The sequence below is a fragment of the Cyprinus carpio genome, chromosome A22, assembly GCF_018340385.1.
Source record: "Cyprinus carpio isolate SPL01 chromosome A22, ASM1834038v1, whole genome shotgun sequence".
Classification (NCBI taxonomy): domain Eukaryota; kingdom Metazoa; phylum Chordata; class Actinopteri; order Cypriniformes; family Cyprinidae; genus Cyprinus; species Cyprinus carpio.
The window spans coordinates 12740039-12758697 of record NC_056593.1 but is presented as its reverse complement, the minus strand read 5'-3'; the positions used below and the strand labels follow the sequence as shown (position 1 = coordinate 12758697).

General features: G+C 36.6%; 1 protein-coding gene across 3 annotated transcripts in view; it reads right to left on the bottom strand.

Annotated features, from left to right (window-relative positions):
* Positions 1-18659, bottom strand: part of LOC109101257 (chloride channel CLIC-like protein 1) — a 38697-nt gene that overhangs the window by 17926 nt on the left and 2112 nt on the right. The window contains exons 3-11 of one of the 3 annotated variants that reach the window (XM_042711925.1): positions 15368-15487; positions 14702-14812; positions 14387-14611; positions 14134-14274; positions 13907-14006; positions 13613-13710; positions 13206-13352; positions 12545-13129; positions 11597-11852 (exon numbers count right to left, since the gene is read on the bottom strand). In XM_042711925.1, the coding sequence (XP_042567859.1) occupies positions 11778-11852; positions 12545-13129; positions 13206-13352; positions 13613-13710; positions 13907-14006; positions 14134-14274; positions 14387-14611; positions 14702-14812; positions 15368-15487 (1602 nt within the window). In that variant the 3' untranslated portion in view covers positions 11597-11777. Of the gene's footprint in view, positions 1-11596; positions 11853-11897; positions 12243-12544; positions 13130-13205; positions 13353-13612; positions 13711-13906; positions 14007-14133; positions 14275-14386; positions 14612-14701; positions 14813-15367; positions 15488-18659 lie in introns of those variants that run through there. The other 2 variants (XM_042711923.1, XM_042711924.1) reach the window with 2 other exon arrangements.

Sequence of the window (18659 nt, the reverse complement as noted above, 5' to 3'; positions counted from 1 at the left end):
CCTTTAGGGGTCTGTGTCTATCTAACTATCTTTAAGCCAAGTGTGACCCTGGGGACACAAGAACTTAACACGCCAAAAGGTCTTTATGTTTTTACAACTGATTTGAAGATTTCTTTGTTGTCTGGTCTGAGTATATAAGCAAAGTGACAAAACATTGCGGGGGGATTCTGTAGTCAGAAAGACCCCCATGCAGTGTGTGAGAGTCTCTGGAGCTCTGCACCAGAACTCTCGCTGCTTTGTGTCTCTCTGCTGTCAGGTATGATTTAAAAATGTATGACAGGGCACACTGTATAGTTGTTTGTGCTACTACATGTGCACATAACCTAGTTAAGTTTATTCTTTAAAACACCTGAGTGCTTTGCTATGCATTTTAGACCATGTATCTTAAATTAGGATAACTGTGACAGGTGTGACTATTTGTTTGTCTCCTGCGTGGAACTCTTGGCTGTTTTCCCATATGGCTACAGTGTCTATGTACAGGAGCGGGATGCCACCGGCTACAGTGTGATTCACAATTGCATTATCTTTTCTAAATTGGCTTCTAATTGTTTCATTATGTAAATGGCATGATACAATTTTACACGACAAATAATAAATTGTTAAATTTGATTTATTCTGATCTCTTCTGAAATCATTTTTTCAAGTAGATTAATGTGTAGTGGTATTTCCGCAAATCTGCATTCGGGACAGATCATACTGAAGCACCAATGGATGAACCATGGGGAACACCATTAGGGGCTTCAGATTTCTGACTGTCACTGGCTTAACACGGTGTAGCTCTGTGGTTATAGGAAAAAATACATTTTTGTTATGAGCATGCAGGGTGTAGCTCACTTAAAGGTATTATTACCACGAGTTTGTGTCCGTGGGTTCACTATCAGCTGAGTGTAATTCCTGTGCAATACCTGGTTCCTAATGAACGAATAATTGAAAGTATGGGATTTCCAGAATACTCAAATATCTGTGATCAGCTTTTGATAGAAATATTGCCCAAATTTAATAATCACGTGAAACTGGAGTCAGATTGAACACGGAGCTAGACTAAAATTCAAACTAAATCCTGATAAATTCAGAAGCACAAGTAAAAGACCAAATACACATTAAACCTTCGACCAGGCCGCTGGATTCCGCTTTTTGGGCCGGCGGGTGGACCCTTACACGCTATAGTCCTTTCACATATGCTGCATTTGCAGTTTGTAGGCTAACTGATCCGCGGCTTTACCAGAAACACATACTCACTATTTTTTTTATTTCAAATCCAAAAGTTATCAGCAATTTTTATTTAAAAAAAAAGTTTTGTCAGCATTCAGATTCTCTTTGTACACATATACACTCTTTAATAGACGTAATCATGTTTAAACCCAATTTAATCAACATATTATTCAATGCATTACTTCTATATAGATTTATATATTTAGTTGCTCAAGCAAGTGGTAAAATATTTAACCATGTATTTATATTAAAATCTGATTCGCAAACATTTTAAATTTAAACTTAAAATTTACAAAAACAGCAGATTCATACCTTTTCTTTTGCATTTAATTTTTAATACAATAAATCTTGCATTTCACAAAGAACTTGTTTTTCCACCTCCACGAATGAGACTAGTGTCGTTCATTATGCCGCCTTGTTGAGGTTAATTGTAGTTTTCCTTGCTTTACCCCGGTCTTAAAGTAAAAAGATGACTGTGAAAAATAGTAGTATTTACTACTATATTTAGTAAAATACATTTATCTAAGTCTATTTTGACTTTAGATCTCAAAACTCTTCCAGTAGCCCCTTAAATAAAAAACAAACAGTCCTAACCAAGTCACTTAGCCTATTGCTTTTCTATTGGCCGTTATTGGGGGTGTGTCAGTCTGCTGCTGGATCACATTAACAATCAGAGAGCAGCAATCACAGTCACTCTGTACACAGACGATATAGATTTTGAATCTGTTGGCAGCTCGTGTTAAAAGGCTCACTGCTAACAGCTTTGTCCTTTCACATTTAATGCTAGTGTGTACTTATAAGCTTTTCCTGAAAGTCTTGTAGTTGAAAAGTTAAGTTTTGTTTGAACTTTTTTTTTTCACGTCATTTTAGCAGGCTATTAATTTGTTGGGTAACATACCCTAGCTGCTTAGCTAGCTGCTGGTCACTTAAGTTGCTAGTCTCTAGTCACTGAAGTTGGCACCGAAGTCAATGAAGTAGGCTTTTGGATATAATAATTAGACCAGTTTTTATTAAACTGGCTCATTAAAAAACAGGTACCTTGTCCTTCACCCTCCATGCAAGCTGCCTCTGTCGAGCTCAGCGCACCTGCTAGCAACAGTGAACATGCTGCCTCTGACAAGCCCAGTACCTCTGCTTCCAACACCGAGCAGAGCCTTGTTGCATCCACAACGGTAAATCCTCCAAATGCATGTCCTCCACAAAAACCACATGCACCATCCTCCAGCTCTGCATCTGTGTCGGAGCAAGCAACATTCTGCCCTCCCCAAAACAGACAATCTTCCTCCAGCTCTAGTGTGTCTGTTCCCCCTGACTTAGATTTGTATAGCCCATCCCAGCCCAAGCTAAGTAGCTATCCTAAGCGCCCATTTGGACAGGCTCTCAGGTGTTTCATTGAAGGCTGGTATCAGTCTCGACCATGGCTCGAATATTCTATCTTACGTGATGCCAGCTTTTGCTTTCCCTGCCGTAAATTTAGTGTCTTCAATTCGGAAAGAGATGACGCATTCACAAAAGTAGGCTACACCAAATGTAAAAAAGCACTGATAAAAAACAGTGGTTTTCAGAAACATGCCTCCAGCACTGCGCACGTCAGAGCCATGTCTGCGTGGCAGTAATACCAGTGCTGGACAGAGACTGTTAAATACCATTGTTCTGGCAGCTTGGTCAAACTCACATAGAAAAAAACAGATATTATGTAAAAAGTATTGGGGAAGTTATTCAGTTTCTGGCGGTTAATGAATTGCTCTACGTGGGCACCATCATGGGGGTGGGGATGAGGAAGGTCTTTTAATTCGCCTATTTGATTACATCCTTCAAAAAGACCCTAAACTCGCAGAGATTGCAAAAAGCATACCCGAAAACGCGAAATACACGTCCAATTTGATTCAGAACAAGATAATTCAAACTCATGCCAAAATGGTACTAAAAGACATCCAGACCAAATATGAGGAGGCCGACTCTCCTGGCCTTTGTATTCAAAGGGATGGTACCAGGGATCGGTGTAACATTGAGAATTTGTCAGTCATAATTAGATTTGTCCGCAACTCGATCCCAGAGGAACACCTAATTGGCCTCATTGAATTTAATCAGCTTGATGCTGAGTATGTGTGTGACCAAATTCTGTCTAATCTGTCTGACCTGGGTTACAATGGTGACAATTTAGTGTCTCAGTGTTATGATGGTGCTTCTGTCATGTCAGGAGTGAGGGGCGCTGTGCAGGCTTTGCTGCAAAACAAAGTGGGTAAAGATATCCCATATGTGCACTGCTACAACCACCAACTCCATTTGGCAGTGGTACATGCAATGCATGCAGAACCTGTGGCAAAGTTCTTTGACTGGTCCAGTTCACTGAACACATTTTGTCACAGACATTATGTTGCAAATAGATACAGTACACCCACACTGAAAAGACTACTAGAAATTCGCTGGACCAGTCATTATGATGTCACCAAGTATATTGTTCACAATGAGGATGTCATCAGGAGGCTTCTGTCTGAGATAGCAGAGGGTGACAGTGCTCCATTTGACATTAACACAGAGGCACGTGGTCTTTTGATTTTTTCAATTGTTTATGTTGCCCCTCCAAACAAGCCAAATGCCCCCCCCTCCCCCCCAAACATGACATCCTTGTAACCCCTCTGCTAGTAATCGTTAAAATGTTGCTAATAAATTGGATGTGATTTCAGTTCTGTTGCTTTTATATTCAAATAAATTTAATGACCAGGAAGAGTGGGACGGCTGCAACACTTTGCATTTCATTAAGGGTCTCATACAGCAGTCACGCTATCTGCGCTTCAGAGTAGTGCGGTCACGCTATCTGCACTTCAAGTTAACATAATTTGGATTATGTTTTGTACAACTGTCTTTCTACTTACAGTTAACATTATTCTAAATCCATGGATTTTTATTTTTATTTTATTTTATTTTATTTTTAATTCTGACGGAATTCGTTCACGTTTTAACTATTATAAGTTCAATCCATCATTCAATCTGTACCTGCTAATGTATGGTGTATCCTGCTTATGTGGAGAAAATCAACATAAAGTGAGGGGGGAAATTATTAAAAATGACCAAACCAAACTGTTTTCATGTCGTTTCATTATTTAATAATTGCATTAAAAAGAACAAAATAAACAAACAAAAAAATTAATTGTTTTTGTTGTACATGTCCATACATACCACTGTGGTGATTTTCATATTATTTTACTGTATCATTCCTTAATAATTGCATGCCAAATTCATGAAAAATGTTATCTTTCTCACTATACACGCATATCTGAAAATTAATTAAGAATTAAAATCAAATTGTTTTCTGCAAACTCCACCAAACACTTATTCTACATGTCCCCAAGTACCACTGTGGGGATTTTCATATCATTTTACTGTATCATTCTTTAATAATTTCATGCCAAATTCATGAAAAATGCTATCTTTTTCACTATACAGTCAGATTTGAAAATTCATACAAAAATTTAATCAAATTGTTTTCTGCAATCTCCAACAGACTCTCATTCTACATGTGCCCAAAGATAGCATTTTTCATGAATTTGGCATGAAATTATTAAGGAATGATACAGTAAGAAAAAATGAAAATGACCACAGTGGTACTTGGGGACATGTAGAACAAGAGTCTGGTTGAGTTTGCAGAAAACAAATTGATTTTAATTTTTAATTAATTTTCAAATATGCGTTTATAGTGAGAAAGATGGCATTTTTCATGATTTTGGCATGCAATTATTAAAGAATGATACAGTAAAAATAATATGAAAATGACCACAGATGTACTTGGGGACATGTAGAATAAGTGTAAACTGAATTTAACACAAAAAATTTTGATTTTAATTCTTAACTAATTTTCAAATATGAGTGTATAGTGAGAAAGATAGCATTTTTCATGAATATTGTTCACACTGAAGGAGATGCGATCAGCTCATTCTGGGAGGAGCATTTCTTTCAGTGTGGAAGTAGGCCTACCAACCCACCTAAAAGGAGACATATAGTTAATTCACAGCTGGTCAGTTGTGTTACCTTGTCTACAATAGGGCATGGTGGTGACACTGGTGACCAAACTGCTCCTAATCAGACTTTTAAAAGGGCTATGTTCAACATCTTTGATAGGGCTATTGTGGAGATGGAGACAAGATTCTTTCAAAGAAATGTTGATTTAATGAGGGCAACATCATTTCTCCTACCAAAATCAGCATCTTTCCTTGACCATTCTCTCCTGAAGCCACTTCAAGTGCTTGCAGGCACAGAGCAAAATAGTATGACCTTGCAAAATGAAATTGCTGTGGCAAAAGCAATGTTGTTCAATAAACTGTCCACTGAAGCTAACCTCTCTGAAGTATGCAAGTGCATTCAGCAGTACAAAGAGGCCTTCCCCATTTTGCATAAGTTGTATGTCACAGCACTCATCACTGGTGTGTCCTCAGCTGCATGTGAAAGTTCTTTTTCTACCTTGAGCTGCATTCTCACCCCTCTCCGAAGATCAGTGCTGCATTCAAGGAAGAGAGATTTGGTCATTTTGGCACACGGAAAAAAAAATCACAAAAGGTCTGGACATGAATCAATTTGTTTCTGAATTTGCCAAGACTAGCCGCAGACTGGTCCTGTAGATAGGATACACTGGATGTATCAGGGACCTGATGAAATCCATGAATAAGTACTACAATAGTTCACAAAAAGGGTAAATTAATAATATTTGCCTATGGCAAGCACCACTAATAATAAATGAAATTATGTTGCCTCTGCTAATCATATCATAATTTCAATTCTTATAGTTTCACAAAAATAGCTGTTATTTCAACTCTCTAGGTCTCCTGACCCCCTGTAGCCTAATATGTTTCCTTTAGGCCTACATGTTTACATTTACATTTATTCATTTAGCAGACACTTTTATCCAAAGCCATATACAACCAGAGAATAACATTCAAATACTGTTCTCATACTGTTCAAATGAGCATATAAATTTTTTTTACCTGGGGTCGCATTCACAAAGAATCTTATAAGAGGCTACAAGTAGCTCCTAAACCTCGAATAAAATAAGAGAAACTCCTAAAAATAATGGGTGTGTCACACATAACTTTAGACTCCTAATGTGTTTTACTAAGAGTAATTCACGAAGCATTTTAGCCCTAAAAGTAGCACCTACACCTGGAACAGATTAGAAAAAGAAACAAATTAATTTACCTCTTGTCTATACAAAAGTGACTTCAGATTAATTTAAAAAAAAACTCTCTCGTCCTTCTCAGTAGCCTACTCATGTAGCACGTCTTCTCACAAGCAAATACCTGTCACTCATCATCAGACAATCACCGTGATCTGTTATATATATGAATCTGTCAATAATAAGAATAATAATATTATCATCATATTATTAATGTTGACCTGGTTAAACTAACTTTCATGTGATAGCCCTATAGTCTAATAGGGGCCCTGTGCCTATCTCTGGTTTCCTGGGTTCTCTGGGTTGTGTGTAGTATAGGATGTGATTTCAGTTCTGTTGCTTTTATATTCAAATAAATTTAATGACCAGGAAGAGTGGGACGGCTGCAACACTTTGCATTTCATTAAGGGTCTCATACAGCAGTCACGCTATCTGGGCTTCAGAGTAGTGCGGTCATGCTATCTGCGCTTCAAGTTCATTGCGCGTCTACTCTGCGGTGCGCGATAGAATAAGGTACGAGCGCGTTAAAGGAGCTACCGTCTTCTTCTTTAGTAAATCCTCCTTCGGTTGTCATATTTATTCATATTCGTCTTCATATTCACATTCACGGCCTTCTATTTAAGTTTTCACCATTTATTTTACTATAATTATGTTTTTATTTATTTATGTATTTTTGGGTTCAGAGCTATATACTTTTTCCTTTTTGTTTATGTGGAATGCTGCTAAATGCATAATTTGGATTATGTTTTGTACAACTGTCTTTCTACTTACAGTTAACATTATTCTAAATCAGTTGGATCCATGGATTTTTATTTTTATTTTATTTTATTTTTAATACGGAATTCATTTACGTTTTACGTGTTGCATGTTATCATTCAATCTGTACCTGCTATTGTATGGTGTATCCTGCTTATGTGGAGAAAATCAACATAAAGTGAGGGGGGAAATTATTAAAAATGACCAAACCAAACTGTTTTCATGTCATTTCACTGTTTCATTATTTAATAATTGCATAAAAAAGCACAAAATAAACAAACCAAAAAAAAAATTGTTTTTGTTGTACATCTCCATACATACCACTGTGGTGATTTTCATATTATTTTACTGTATCATTCCTTAATAATTGCATGCCAAATTCATGAAAAATTCAACACTATACACTATACAGTCAGATTTGAAAATTCATACAAAATTTTAATCAAATTGTTTTCTGCAATCTCCAACAGACTCTCATTCTACATGTGCCCAAAGATAGCATTTTTCATGAATTTGGCATGCAATTATTAAAGAATGATACAGTAAAATAATATGAAAATCCCCACAGTGGTACTTGGGGACATGTAGAATAAGTGTTTGGTGGAGTTTGCAGAAAAAAAAAAAAAGATTTTAATTCTTAATTAATTTTCAAATATGCGTGTATAGTGAGAAAGATAGCATTTTTCATGAATTTGTCATGCAATTATTAAGGAATGATACAGTAAAATAATATGAAAATCACCACAGTGGTATGTATGGACATGTACAACAAAAACAATTTTAATTTTTTTTGTTCTTTTTTTATGCAATTATTAAATAATGAAACGACATGAAAACAGTTTGGTTTGGTCATTTTTAATAATTTCCCCCCTCACTTTATGTTGATTTTCTCCACATAAGCAGGATACACCATACATAGCAGGTACAGATTGAATGATAACATGCAACACTTAAAACGTGAACGAATTCCGTCAGAATTAAAAATATAATAAAATAAAATAAAAATAAAAATCCATGGATCCAACTGATTTAGAATAATGTTAACTGTAAGTAGAAAGACAGTTGTACAAAACATAATCCAAATTATGCATTTAGCAGCATTCCACATAAACAAAAAGGAAAAAGTATACAGCTCTGAACCCAAAAATACATAAATAAAAACACATAATTATAGTAAAATAAATGGTGAAAACTTAAATAGAAGTCAATAAAAATAAATATGACAACCGAAGGAAAATATAACAAACAAAAGAGGATTTACTAAAGAAAAAGAAGCTACCTCAACTAACCCCCACCTCACCCTATCGCACACCGCACCGCAGAGTAGACGCGCAATGAACTTGAAGCGCAGATAGCGTGACCGCAGTATTCAGAGACTGTTTGTATTGGAAAGCCAAATTTGAATACATTAGCGCCACACCCGTCAGCTACCCACACTGTACATATGATAATAATTTATGCTTGAATAGACAAATGTGAAAAATGTAGTCAAATGTTGCAACTGACCCCATAACAGATGATGGCTGCAACAGCACAGAGGTGCTCAGTTTACAATTTCTATCTGAAATTTCTGTCTTCCATAAGTTAAATTGGCTGTATAAAAAAAGGAACTCAAACGGGTTCTTTATTAATCCATAAAATTACAATTTTGTTATGCTATGGCAAGCTTTTACATTAATGTTGTGATAAGGGACAGCATGTTGCAAATTCCAAGAAATATGGGAAGACTATGAAATCCCCATCATGTGGAAAACTGGTACAAGAGTTAAAATGCTGAATAAAAGGCACCAACAATAGATTAAAATGAATGAGAATGATGAAAACAAGGCTGTGAGGGATTGCAGTCTTTATAATGACATGCACTGTATAAAAGTCCTACATTAGGTACACAACTCACAACTTTCAAAACTCTTACAGTTTTTGTCTACAGAAAGCAATCTAAGGAATCACTGAAACAGTATACATTTTTTGACAAGGGCAGATTAGGTTTAGAACAGGAAGATCCTGAATAGACCACAATTTTGTGCTATGACTGATACTTGAACAAACCCAAGAATAGAAAAACACACCACATAGCACCACTATTGAGTGAGTGAGTGAGTGAGTGAGTGAGTGAGTGAGTGAGTGATGTGACATACAGCCAAGTACTGTATGTGACCCATACTCAGAATTCATGCTCTGCATTTAACCCATCCAATTCATATGCTCTGCATTTTAAAGGCGCAAAAAAACATCCAAAGTGCATACACACAGCAATGGACACACACACACCGTGAAACACACACAATTAGCAAAATGAAAAGTGTTTTTGAATTATCAGAACACACAAAAAAAAATCATAACAAAAATGCTTCCTATTGATTTCGGATATGTTAAAGGGTCAAAAAACAAAACTCACACTTAAACCTCTTCTCGTGGTCAAAAATGACTGACATAGGAAAAAATGAGATGAAAAAAGTGATAGATGATGCAATGGGAAATACAAAAAAAATTAAAAATAAAATGTTGTTGATATTAGCACATTGAATAGGGTACTCCAGAAAATATCAATTACAAAATGTTTGTATAAAGTGTGTTTTGAATTATCACATTGTCCATTCCTTAAAGAAGTTCACCAAGCCCCAGGGGGTGTAGATTTTTAAAATGTTCACCAGCACACTGAGATAACAAAAATGGTTTCTATAGTTTTCCAGACTTTCTAACGAGATGATTATAGGGTCAGATTTGACTGTGAATCATGGTGGATGCAAAGAAAACCATGATACTTGCATCCAACCAAAAAAATATCTCAACCTTGACAAATCAACCAATTTATTAGGTCATCAAGAACTTCAGGGAAAGAGGTTCGACTTCTAAAGAAAGTCTATATATCTAAATGCAAGCAACTCCTAAAAAAAATCGGAAATGCCACCAGTGCAGAGCTTGCTCAGGGAAGGCAGCAGGCAGGATGTTGCGCAACTGACCGTGAAGGCGAAATTATGTCCTAAAACAGCAATGGGAATCCAAAAAAAAAAACATCCCCCAAGGGACAGATTGCCTTCTGCAGAAAAGCCTCTGTATATATCCTCCAATAAGCCCACTTTCCGAGTGTTTGGGGCCATCTGGGTCCTAAAGACATGAGGTTCACGCAACATTACACAAGTTTTCAAGATTTTTTAGTGCCTCATCCAAGGGATGGCCCAATTCTCACTTCAAAAAAATGGATTTTAAATGCCTTCACTCTATTTTAATGTGAAATATTGCATTTATTAAAAAATAGTAAATAAATAACAAAATAAAAAATATATTTAATGGAGAAAATAGCTCATTTAAATTGTATAAAGGATATTGCATAGTATCATAAAATTCCCTCAAAAAACATAAAAGCCTAAACAATTAATTATATTATTAAATAATAAAATATATTTTTTGAAATTCTCAATATGTATATATCTATTTACGGGTTAATTTTTCCTGGAAAAAAAAAAAAATTTAGAAGTTACATTTCAGAATTTTAATGGCTTCTGTATAACTTTTGACCGCGAAGAAGGCACATAAATAATATTATTATATATGTAATCCTAAACGAAGAGGGCTACAGGCACTTTTAAAAGAAGAAGTGTTACCTAAACGAGAGGGCACAAGAGTTTACTCCTGTATTTTCACCGAGACTGGTTCTTTGCAACTTTTGCTCAAAGAAGCTTCATTCCAAGCAACCTGTTATCCAAGACATAATGTGGTTCCCAGCCAGAAGTGTTCCTTGATCACTAAATTACCAAATAACCTCACCTTTGACGTCACAGGTGCCATTTGTTCAACAGCGGCCATCGACCAATCAGGAGCGAGGAGGATTCCTGATGGACATGATCTCACTGTACGAGAAAGAACATTCTTTCAGTTGCTCACTGACTTGTGAAACGTCACAAAGAGTTGATATAGAAACTACAAAGTCTCAATATGAATAAAAATTTTAATACAGTAAGTGTCCTTTTAATTAGTGAAGTAGATGAGGTAAGGTAAAAATGACCTTTTTAGCAATGCTTCCAAGCTGGAGCATTACTTCTAAGGTCACGGCAAAGGAGCAAAAGGTTTTTCACAAAAAAAATGAACAGCACTTTTGATTAATATCACACTCAATGTCGAAGACTCCAGACTTTTACTCTACATGGTGCGAGTCGCCCTCTTATGGGTTGCCACTATGTGGAGATCACATGATCTTCAGCTGAGTCAAGCAAATTGACTGCATTTTCAGCCAGTGCTCAAGGCTCTTTACAGAGCAAAATAATAAAAATGCATGTAATGAAACAAGCTCAACAAGAAGTCATAGCAACTCAAATACTCTACAACGCACACAAAAATAATTGAGATTTAATCCAAGAATGTGATGCAGCAGCAGCTAGTAAACAAACTTCATACATCCTGGCCAGTAGATGTCAGTATAATGTCCGAAAACAATTATACAAATAATAGAGGCAGCTAATGTAAGCAAAATCCAGCACCTTTAATTGGCTCTTTATAACATCTGAATGATACTTCAGGAGATTTACTTAATTAGACTAAACACAAAGAAAATAGCAAAAAATATAATTACATTTCATAAGAAAAAAAAACAGTTTTCCCAACATTTAATTAAAAAAGTGAATAACAGAGTTCAGAGATCATTTTATTGCAGTGTTTCTTGAACTGGAGTTTTAAAGCTTGAATAAACTTCTTCTTCTTCAACATCTGCTGATAGCCCCTGCACAAACAAAACATTTCTGGTCAAAATGATGCAAAATAAACAAACACAAATACATATAGTAGGGTATAACCAAAGTGTTTAGTAGTGAGACATGGCAGATTATGTATTTGACATGTTGTTTATTCTATGAAATTGCTTCAGGTGTGATGGGATATACAGTACAAGCACAATGTAATGAATACTGCAAATGTGCACGCACTATTGACAACATACACAAACAGAAACAACTTAACAGAGATGCAACAGAATCACAGACCATTTAATATAGCATCAGCTATCATATGATTGTAGCTGTAATGACAGACATACAATGTTAAGCTTGCAAACCGTAACCTGCAGCTTCAGGTCATTTTGAGCAGCCAATTTCCTTTTAGTGCACATAAAGTGCTGCAATGTTTGAATTAAAGGAACAGAAAAAAAATGCATTTAAAAGCATCACAGGAATAAATTACATTTTAAAATATATTCAATATATTCAATCGTAATAATATTTCACAATGTTACACACTTAAAACTTTTTAAAAAAAAAAAAAAAGCAGTCTTGATGAGCATAAGAGACTTCATTCAAAAAGATACAAATACATACCAACTTCAAATTTATGAAAGGTAGTGTAACTGTGTATGTTTATTTATTTATTTATTTGGGCGAATGATCTAAATGAGGGATTGAAAAATTAATTGATACTTACCTCATTCCCTTGATTAGTTCCAAGTGTTTTCACATCTGTTTGAGCCGAAGGCACATTGGTTTCAGGCTCACTTCTGTCTGCACTCCGTGTGTCTTTCTGTTCTTTTTTGTCCACAGTAGATGCAGTTTTCTCTTTTTCCTCAGCTTTCACTTCAGGCTCTGCATTTTCCATTGTACCAGGATCCACCTCCTCTGTCCGCTGCTGAAAATCAGTCTCATCATCGCTGGACATGTTACCTGTAGCGCGCACAGTCTCTACCCTTTGAGTCCCTCTGGGAACGCCAGAAAAACCCTGTCGGAGTTCCATGCTTCTGTCCTCCTGTCTGTTTTGTGGGGCAAGAGCATCTCCTGCCCTGAAGTTCTGGTCACCTGCTTGGTTTCCTGCTTGATTTACTCTGTTTCTGTTGTCTTGGAGCACCTGTGGTGGCTGTGGAGCATCACCTCCTTCCCAAGCTTCCTCATGCTCCCTTACTTGAGGAGCTCGGCGCTGTCCTACAGCAGGAGGCGGCGGGTCCCGTCGCCCACCGAGCCGGGGAAAGTGAACTGCTTGATGTATAGCTGCTTGAGCACTTCCATACATGAACACCTGAGAGGAGCAAATATGCCTTAGTATGATAACAAATAAATGATCCTACAGTATGTTTGCTGTTCACAGCTCTTACAATGATGGCGAGAGCAATGATGAGCAGCACAGGTAACTGGAGAGTGATCGGTAGATCCTTCAGCAGGGCTCTGAGGAACTCACTGATTCCCTGCCCAATTTGCTTCAAGGGGTCTGTGATGAAACTGGTTATGGTGACCGTGATAGCCTAGAATAAAACCCCATAAATCTGTTATTAATTATAAATTACAACTCTCATAACAGATTTTGGAAGTATCAGATGTCTGCAAAAAAATGAATTAATGGTGTTCATTTGGATACAAGTTTTATTATTTAGTACAGAATGGATCATCAAACCGTTTTTGCCTTTAGGTTCAGATTATTTTAAACTGAACATTTTCACAACAACATAACTATCAGTCGACCTCTAGTCTCTTATCAAGTTTCTGTCGTTAGAAAGATACAAACCTTTGTTGGAGGCACAAGCAAAATGGGGTTCACCACCAGGACTTCGTAATACTTTTTGCAAGGATCATCTTGAAGAGTCCATGTCCGTCTGTACCACTCTAAATAAACAAGGAGTTACACCAGTTCATCTCAAAATCATTATTTACTCACTTTCATGTCATTTAAAAAATCCGTGGACTTTTCAGTGGAACTGTGGAATTTTGAAAAATGTTACTTCTATAATACTTTTGAGCTTTCCACATCAAATAGGTTTGGAAAGACATCCAGGTGAATAAATAACATTAAGCACCTTACCTGATAAACTGTCTTTCCAGTCCAGTTGTTTCAGCCCAGTGCATTTGCCATTGAAGCTCTCCACTTCAACAAAGCTCTTCTTGTGGTCTGCAAAGGCAACCTAGCCATGGAGAAATATTTAAACATTTAAACGTCTTCGTTGTACAATGCAGTGAACACACCTTTCAACTCTTCATTGTCATCTATTCAGTACTGTCTTGGACAGTCAACAGCACAAGGACAATCACCATATAAAGATGGAACCAGTTCCAGATCAAGCTAATAAAAAAGCAAACAGCAAACATCCTCCAGAACTGGACAAACCAGGAGACCACAGACCAGAGCTCAGTGCTGATTATGGCTACGACAATCAGAACAATCAAAGAAACCTGTAAAACAAAAAAACAGCACATATTACATTTATTATTTCTGAGATTGCTGCATATGATTTTAATGCAATTATTTTATCAGTTATCTTTGAATGCTTTTACAAGAACTGACCTTCAGGGCGGTATCAGCATCTACAGAAAATGTGTCTTCGAAACGCCACTTCCAGGCTTCGTGGTCGTGGAGTTTGAATCTGAGCAGAATTTGACTGAGAGCCTCATCCATGGCTCCAGTGGTCCAGTCGTTCTCTTCATTCAGAAGCTTCTGGATCTCCACCAGCGACTGCTTGGACAGCTTCACCTCAGCATCATAATGCATGGATGTCTGTCCATTGTCAGGCTAAAGATTAAAAAAGGAAAAGTTGTAAATCCGTAACCAATGTAGATTCATGCTGAATCAGTTCCCTGGAGAGAAAACACAGTCACATACCAGGCCAAGTTTTGAAGTTTCTTTAAGGAGCCTGGAAAGGAATCGCTTGAATACTGAAAGACAAACTGGTTTTATAGAGGTGGTGGTCTCCTTCTTTTTCTGTTCATCAAGCTAAAAACACAGCAAGAAATAACAATATATTTTCAGTCATTCAAAGTGCTGAAGGGTACAATACTACATGTACATTAGTCATTTATCAAACGCTTTTATCCAAACCGACTTACAAATGAAGACAATAAAAGCAACCAAAAAGAGAAAGTTCCTCATTGTTACAAGAAGCTAAGTCATTATTATGAGAAAGTTTCTCAATATAATGAGATACTAAGTCATACTGTAATTATGAAAACGTTTCTCATTATTATGACTTACAGAATCATATTTTTTCTCAACTTTGGCAGGAACGGGCTTCCATATAGAATAGAGAGTGCCAGAGTTAGAGGGTCAAATGAAAATTGAAGAGATGTGTCTTTAGGCGTTTCTTGAAGATGGCTAAGGACTCGGATTGAGTTGGGCAGGTCATTCCAACGGGAGGGAACAGTTAATGTTTACAAGTCTTCGGTACTTAAAAAATACCATGGTAATTTCATTGTACCATGTCCAAAAACATGGCAGTACCATTTTGTTAGTGAGGCCTAGTAAACAAAGTTATATGTCCATATTTCTCACCTCTTTTTGCAAAATCATTAGTTTAGTGGTGCAGTCTAACACATCAGGACACTGTTGCACTTCACAGGAGTCTGAGCTGAATTCCCTCCTCTTGGTTGGCACATTTGGGTAACTGGCAGACTGGCAAACAACAACAACAACAAAGTTATAATGTGAGGTAGATTTGTGTTCCCTGCAAAAATGACAGTGCAGTGCTTACAAGACCTTATGCAATAAAAAGACGAATCACACTTTGAATTCAGTGAGCGAGCTGTTGACTCAGTTAAACTCAGAGTTAAAGGGATAGTTCACCCAAAAATTAAAATTATCCCATAATTTGTTCACCCTCAAGCCACCCTAGGTGTATATGGCTTTCTGCTTTCAGATTAATTCAATCAGAGTTAAATAAAAATGACCTTGCTCTTCCAAGCCTTATAATGGCAGTGAATGGGTGTTTCTTTTCAATAGTCCAAAAGAAGTTCAATAAAGCGCATCCATCTATAATAAGAAGTGTCCCACACGGCACTGGGGGTGAAGAAAGGCCTCCTGAAGCAAATAAATGCATTTCGTGTCGGAGGATTTGATACAAGCCAAGAGGAGACTGGTTTTCCTTTGCTAAGGTTAGGGAACTTTGCTTCCTTGGCTCCTGTAAACAAAAGTCGGTTCTCGCAAAACTAGCATATTCTCACCAGTCCTTACGCTACGCCTATGTCATCCGCCAGAATGAACGTGTATGACAGTTAACAGAAACTAGAGATTATGGTTTATAAAGTTTTAAATATGGATATTTTTCTTACGAAAACTTGATTTGCTTCAGGAGGCCTTTATTAACCCCCTGCAGCCATGTGGAGCACTTTTTATGATGGATGGATGCACTTTATTGGACTTCTTTTGGACTATTGACAAGAAACACCCACATAATGCCATTATAAAGCCTGGAAGAGCCAGGCCTGAAATGTATAACTCTGATTGGATTCGTCTGAAAGAAGAAAGTCACATACACCTAGGGTGGCTTGAGGGTGAGTAAATTATGGGGTAATTTTTTATTTTTGGGTGAACTATCCCTTTAAGGTGCAATCACATGGACTGTTGTTCTGCAAATCCCAGCATTTCAATAGGAATCCTGGTGATTTGGAATTTAAAGCAAGGGGGAAAGATTTCCACAAGCAGATTTTGCAATGGGTTCAGGTAAGTCATGTGAATACTTTGTGTCAGAGATGAGCACTCGAGTTAGTGACTCGGACTCTAGTCGCCTTTTTATAGATTTCAGACTTGACTCAGACTTGATCTGAAATGACTCCAGACTTGACTCGACTCGAGGAGAAGGAATTGTGAATATATTTTATCCTTAAAAAGTTATATAACTGATATTCAAAAGGCGGATCGCATACGCACCCCGGCATCCATCCAGACTGCGAACCGTAATGCAGCACCATTTTAAGTGAGCAGAGCATCAAAAAAAACACATCAGATCACGTAAAAATCACTCATTGTTACATCAGTAGAAACATTAAAGCATAGTCGAACAAAACATTTTCTCTCTCTCTTACACCGGTGCCAAGATTAGAGCTGCGGATGACGCGGTTATTTTAACAACAACAGAAACAATAAAACATAGCAGAAAACAACAATGCTGCAAATATAGTTATTTTTCATACTATCTACTTATCTATCTATAACCTTTGACTCTAACTGTTCAAACAAGACGTTTCTGATCTACATTTAGCATTATTAAAGGGATACTCAACCCCAAAATGAAAATGTTGTCATTAATCACTTACCCCCATGTCGTTCCAAACCTGTAAAAGCTTCGTTCGTCTTCGGAACACAATTTAAGATATTTTGGATGAAAACCGGGAGGCCTGAGACTGTCCCATTGACTGCCAAATAAAATACACTGTCAAGGTCCATAAAAGGTATGAAAGTCGTCGTCAGAATACTCCATCTGCCATCAGACATGCAGTCTAGGTTATATGAAGTGACGGGAACACTTTTTGTAAGAGAAGAAAACAAAAATAACGACTTTATTTAATAATTCCTTTGTCAGCAGTCTGCTCTGTGTCTCTATATCACCGTATGCTGCGTATCCTCTTCTGTATCATCCGCACCACAAGAGTATATGCAGCATACGGTGATATGGAGAGACACAGAGCAGACTGCTGACAAAGGAATTATTAAATAAAGTAGTTATTTTTTTATAGGTTTTCATGCAAAATATCTTAAATTGTGTTCTGAAGATGAATGAAGCTTTTACAGGTTTGGAACGACATGGGGGTAAGTGATTAATGACAAAATGTTCATTTTGGGGTGGAGTATCCCTTTAATCTGTAGGCTAAGAACATTTCAAAAGAATTATGTAATTATAATTGGGAAAACTGTTGTTAGATGGCTAGGATAGAACTTAAACTTTGAAATGGCTAGTTATCTTTCTTTTCTGCTCAAGTTTTTAGAGAATGCTTTTAAGTATGTTAAAATATTAAAATATTATAGATTTCAGGAGGAAAACAGAAACAGTATTTTTTCCTGTCACATGGCCTCGCATGCATCTACTGTAAGTGTAAAGATGCAATACATGTAAAAAAAAAAATATATATATATATATATATTTTATTTTTTTGTTCGGACCTCTGCTTGGAAGAAAATATAAAGGCCGTGCCTTGGAACTTTAATTGAATACTCCTGACTTATATAATAAAGAAATACTTTGTTTGTTTGGTTTTGTAATATCTGTCACATATTTCCTTGTTTGTCATGGTAGACTCTTTACAGAAAAACAGTTTTGAACATGGTAATGGATTAAAGCATATCCTATAAATAGCAAGTAGGAAGTACAATAACCTTACATCTTAACACTTCTATTTATTTATTTATTTTTACAAAGCAGATCAAATAATATACAGTATATTTTGTCTATAGCCTATAAAACGGCTTTGTAAATAGGAAGATTTCAGTACATGAGGATTCTGAATGAGATTTTTTTAGCAAGCAATGACTTGAGACTCGACTCGGACTCCAGCGATAAGGACTTGACTCGGACTCCAAGTTAAAGACTTGTGAACATCTCTGCATTGCGCTGACCAATAGAAAGTGACTTCGTAAGCTGTTTTTCATACACTTATTAATAATAGACAATCAACCTTTTTTGCCTGCAAAATGTCTCTATGTGACGGCACCTTAAACTGAGTGTTTAAATGAGTTTTTCACTCAAGAACCACTCATTCTGATTAGCAAAAACATTTAGTAGATTTGTGAACCATGTATAACCAGTTAATTTTTAACCACTTATAATATATTATAATACAGTCGTGGCCTA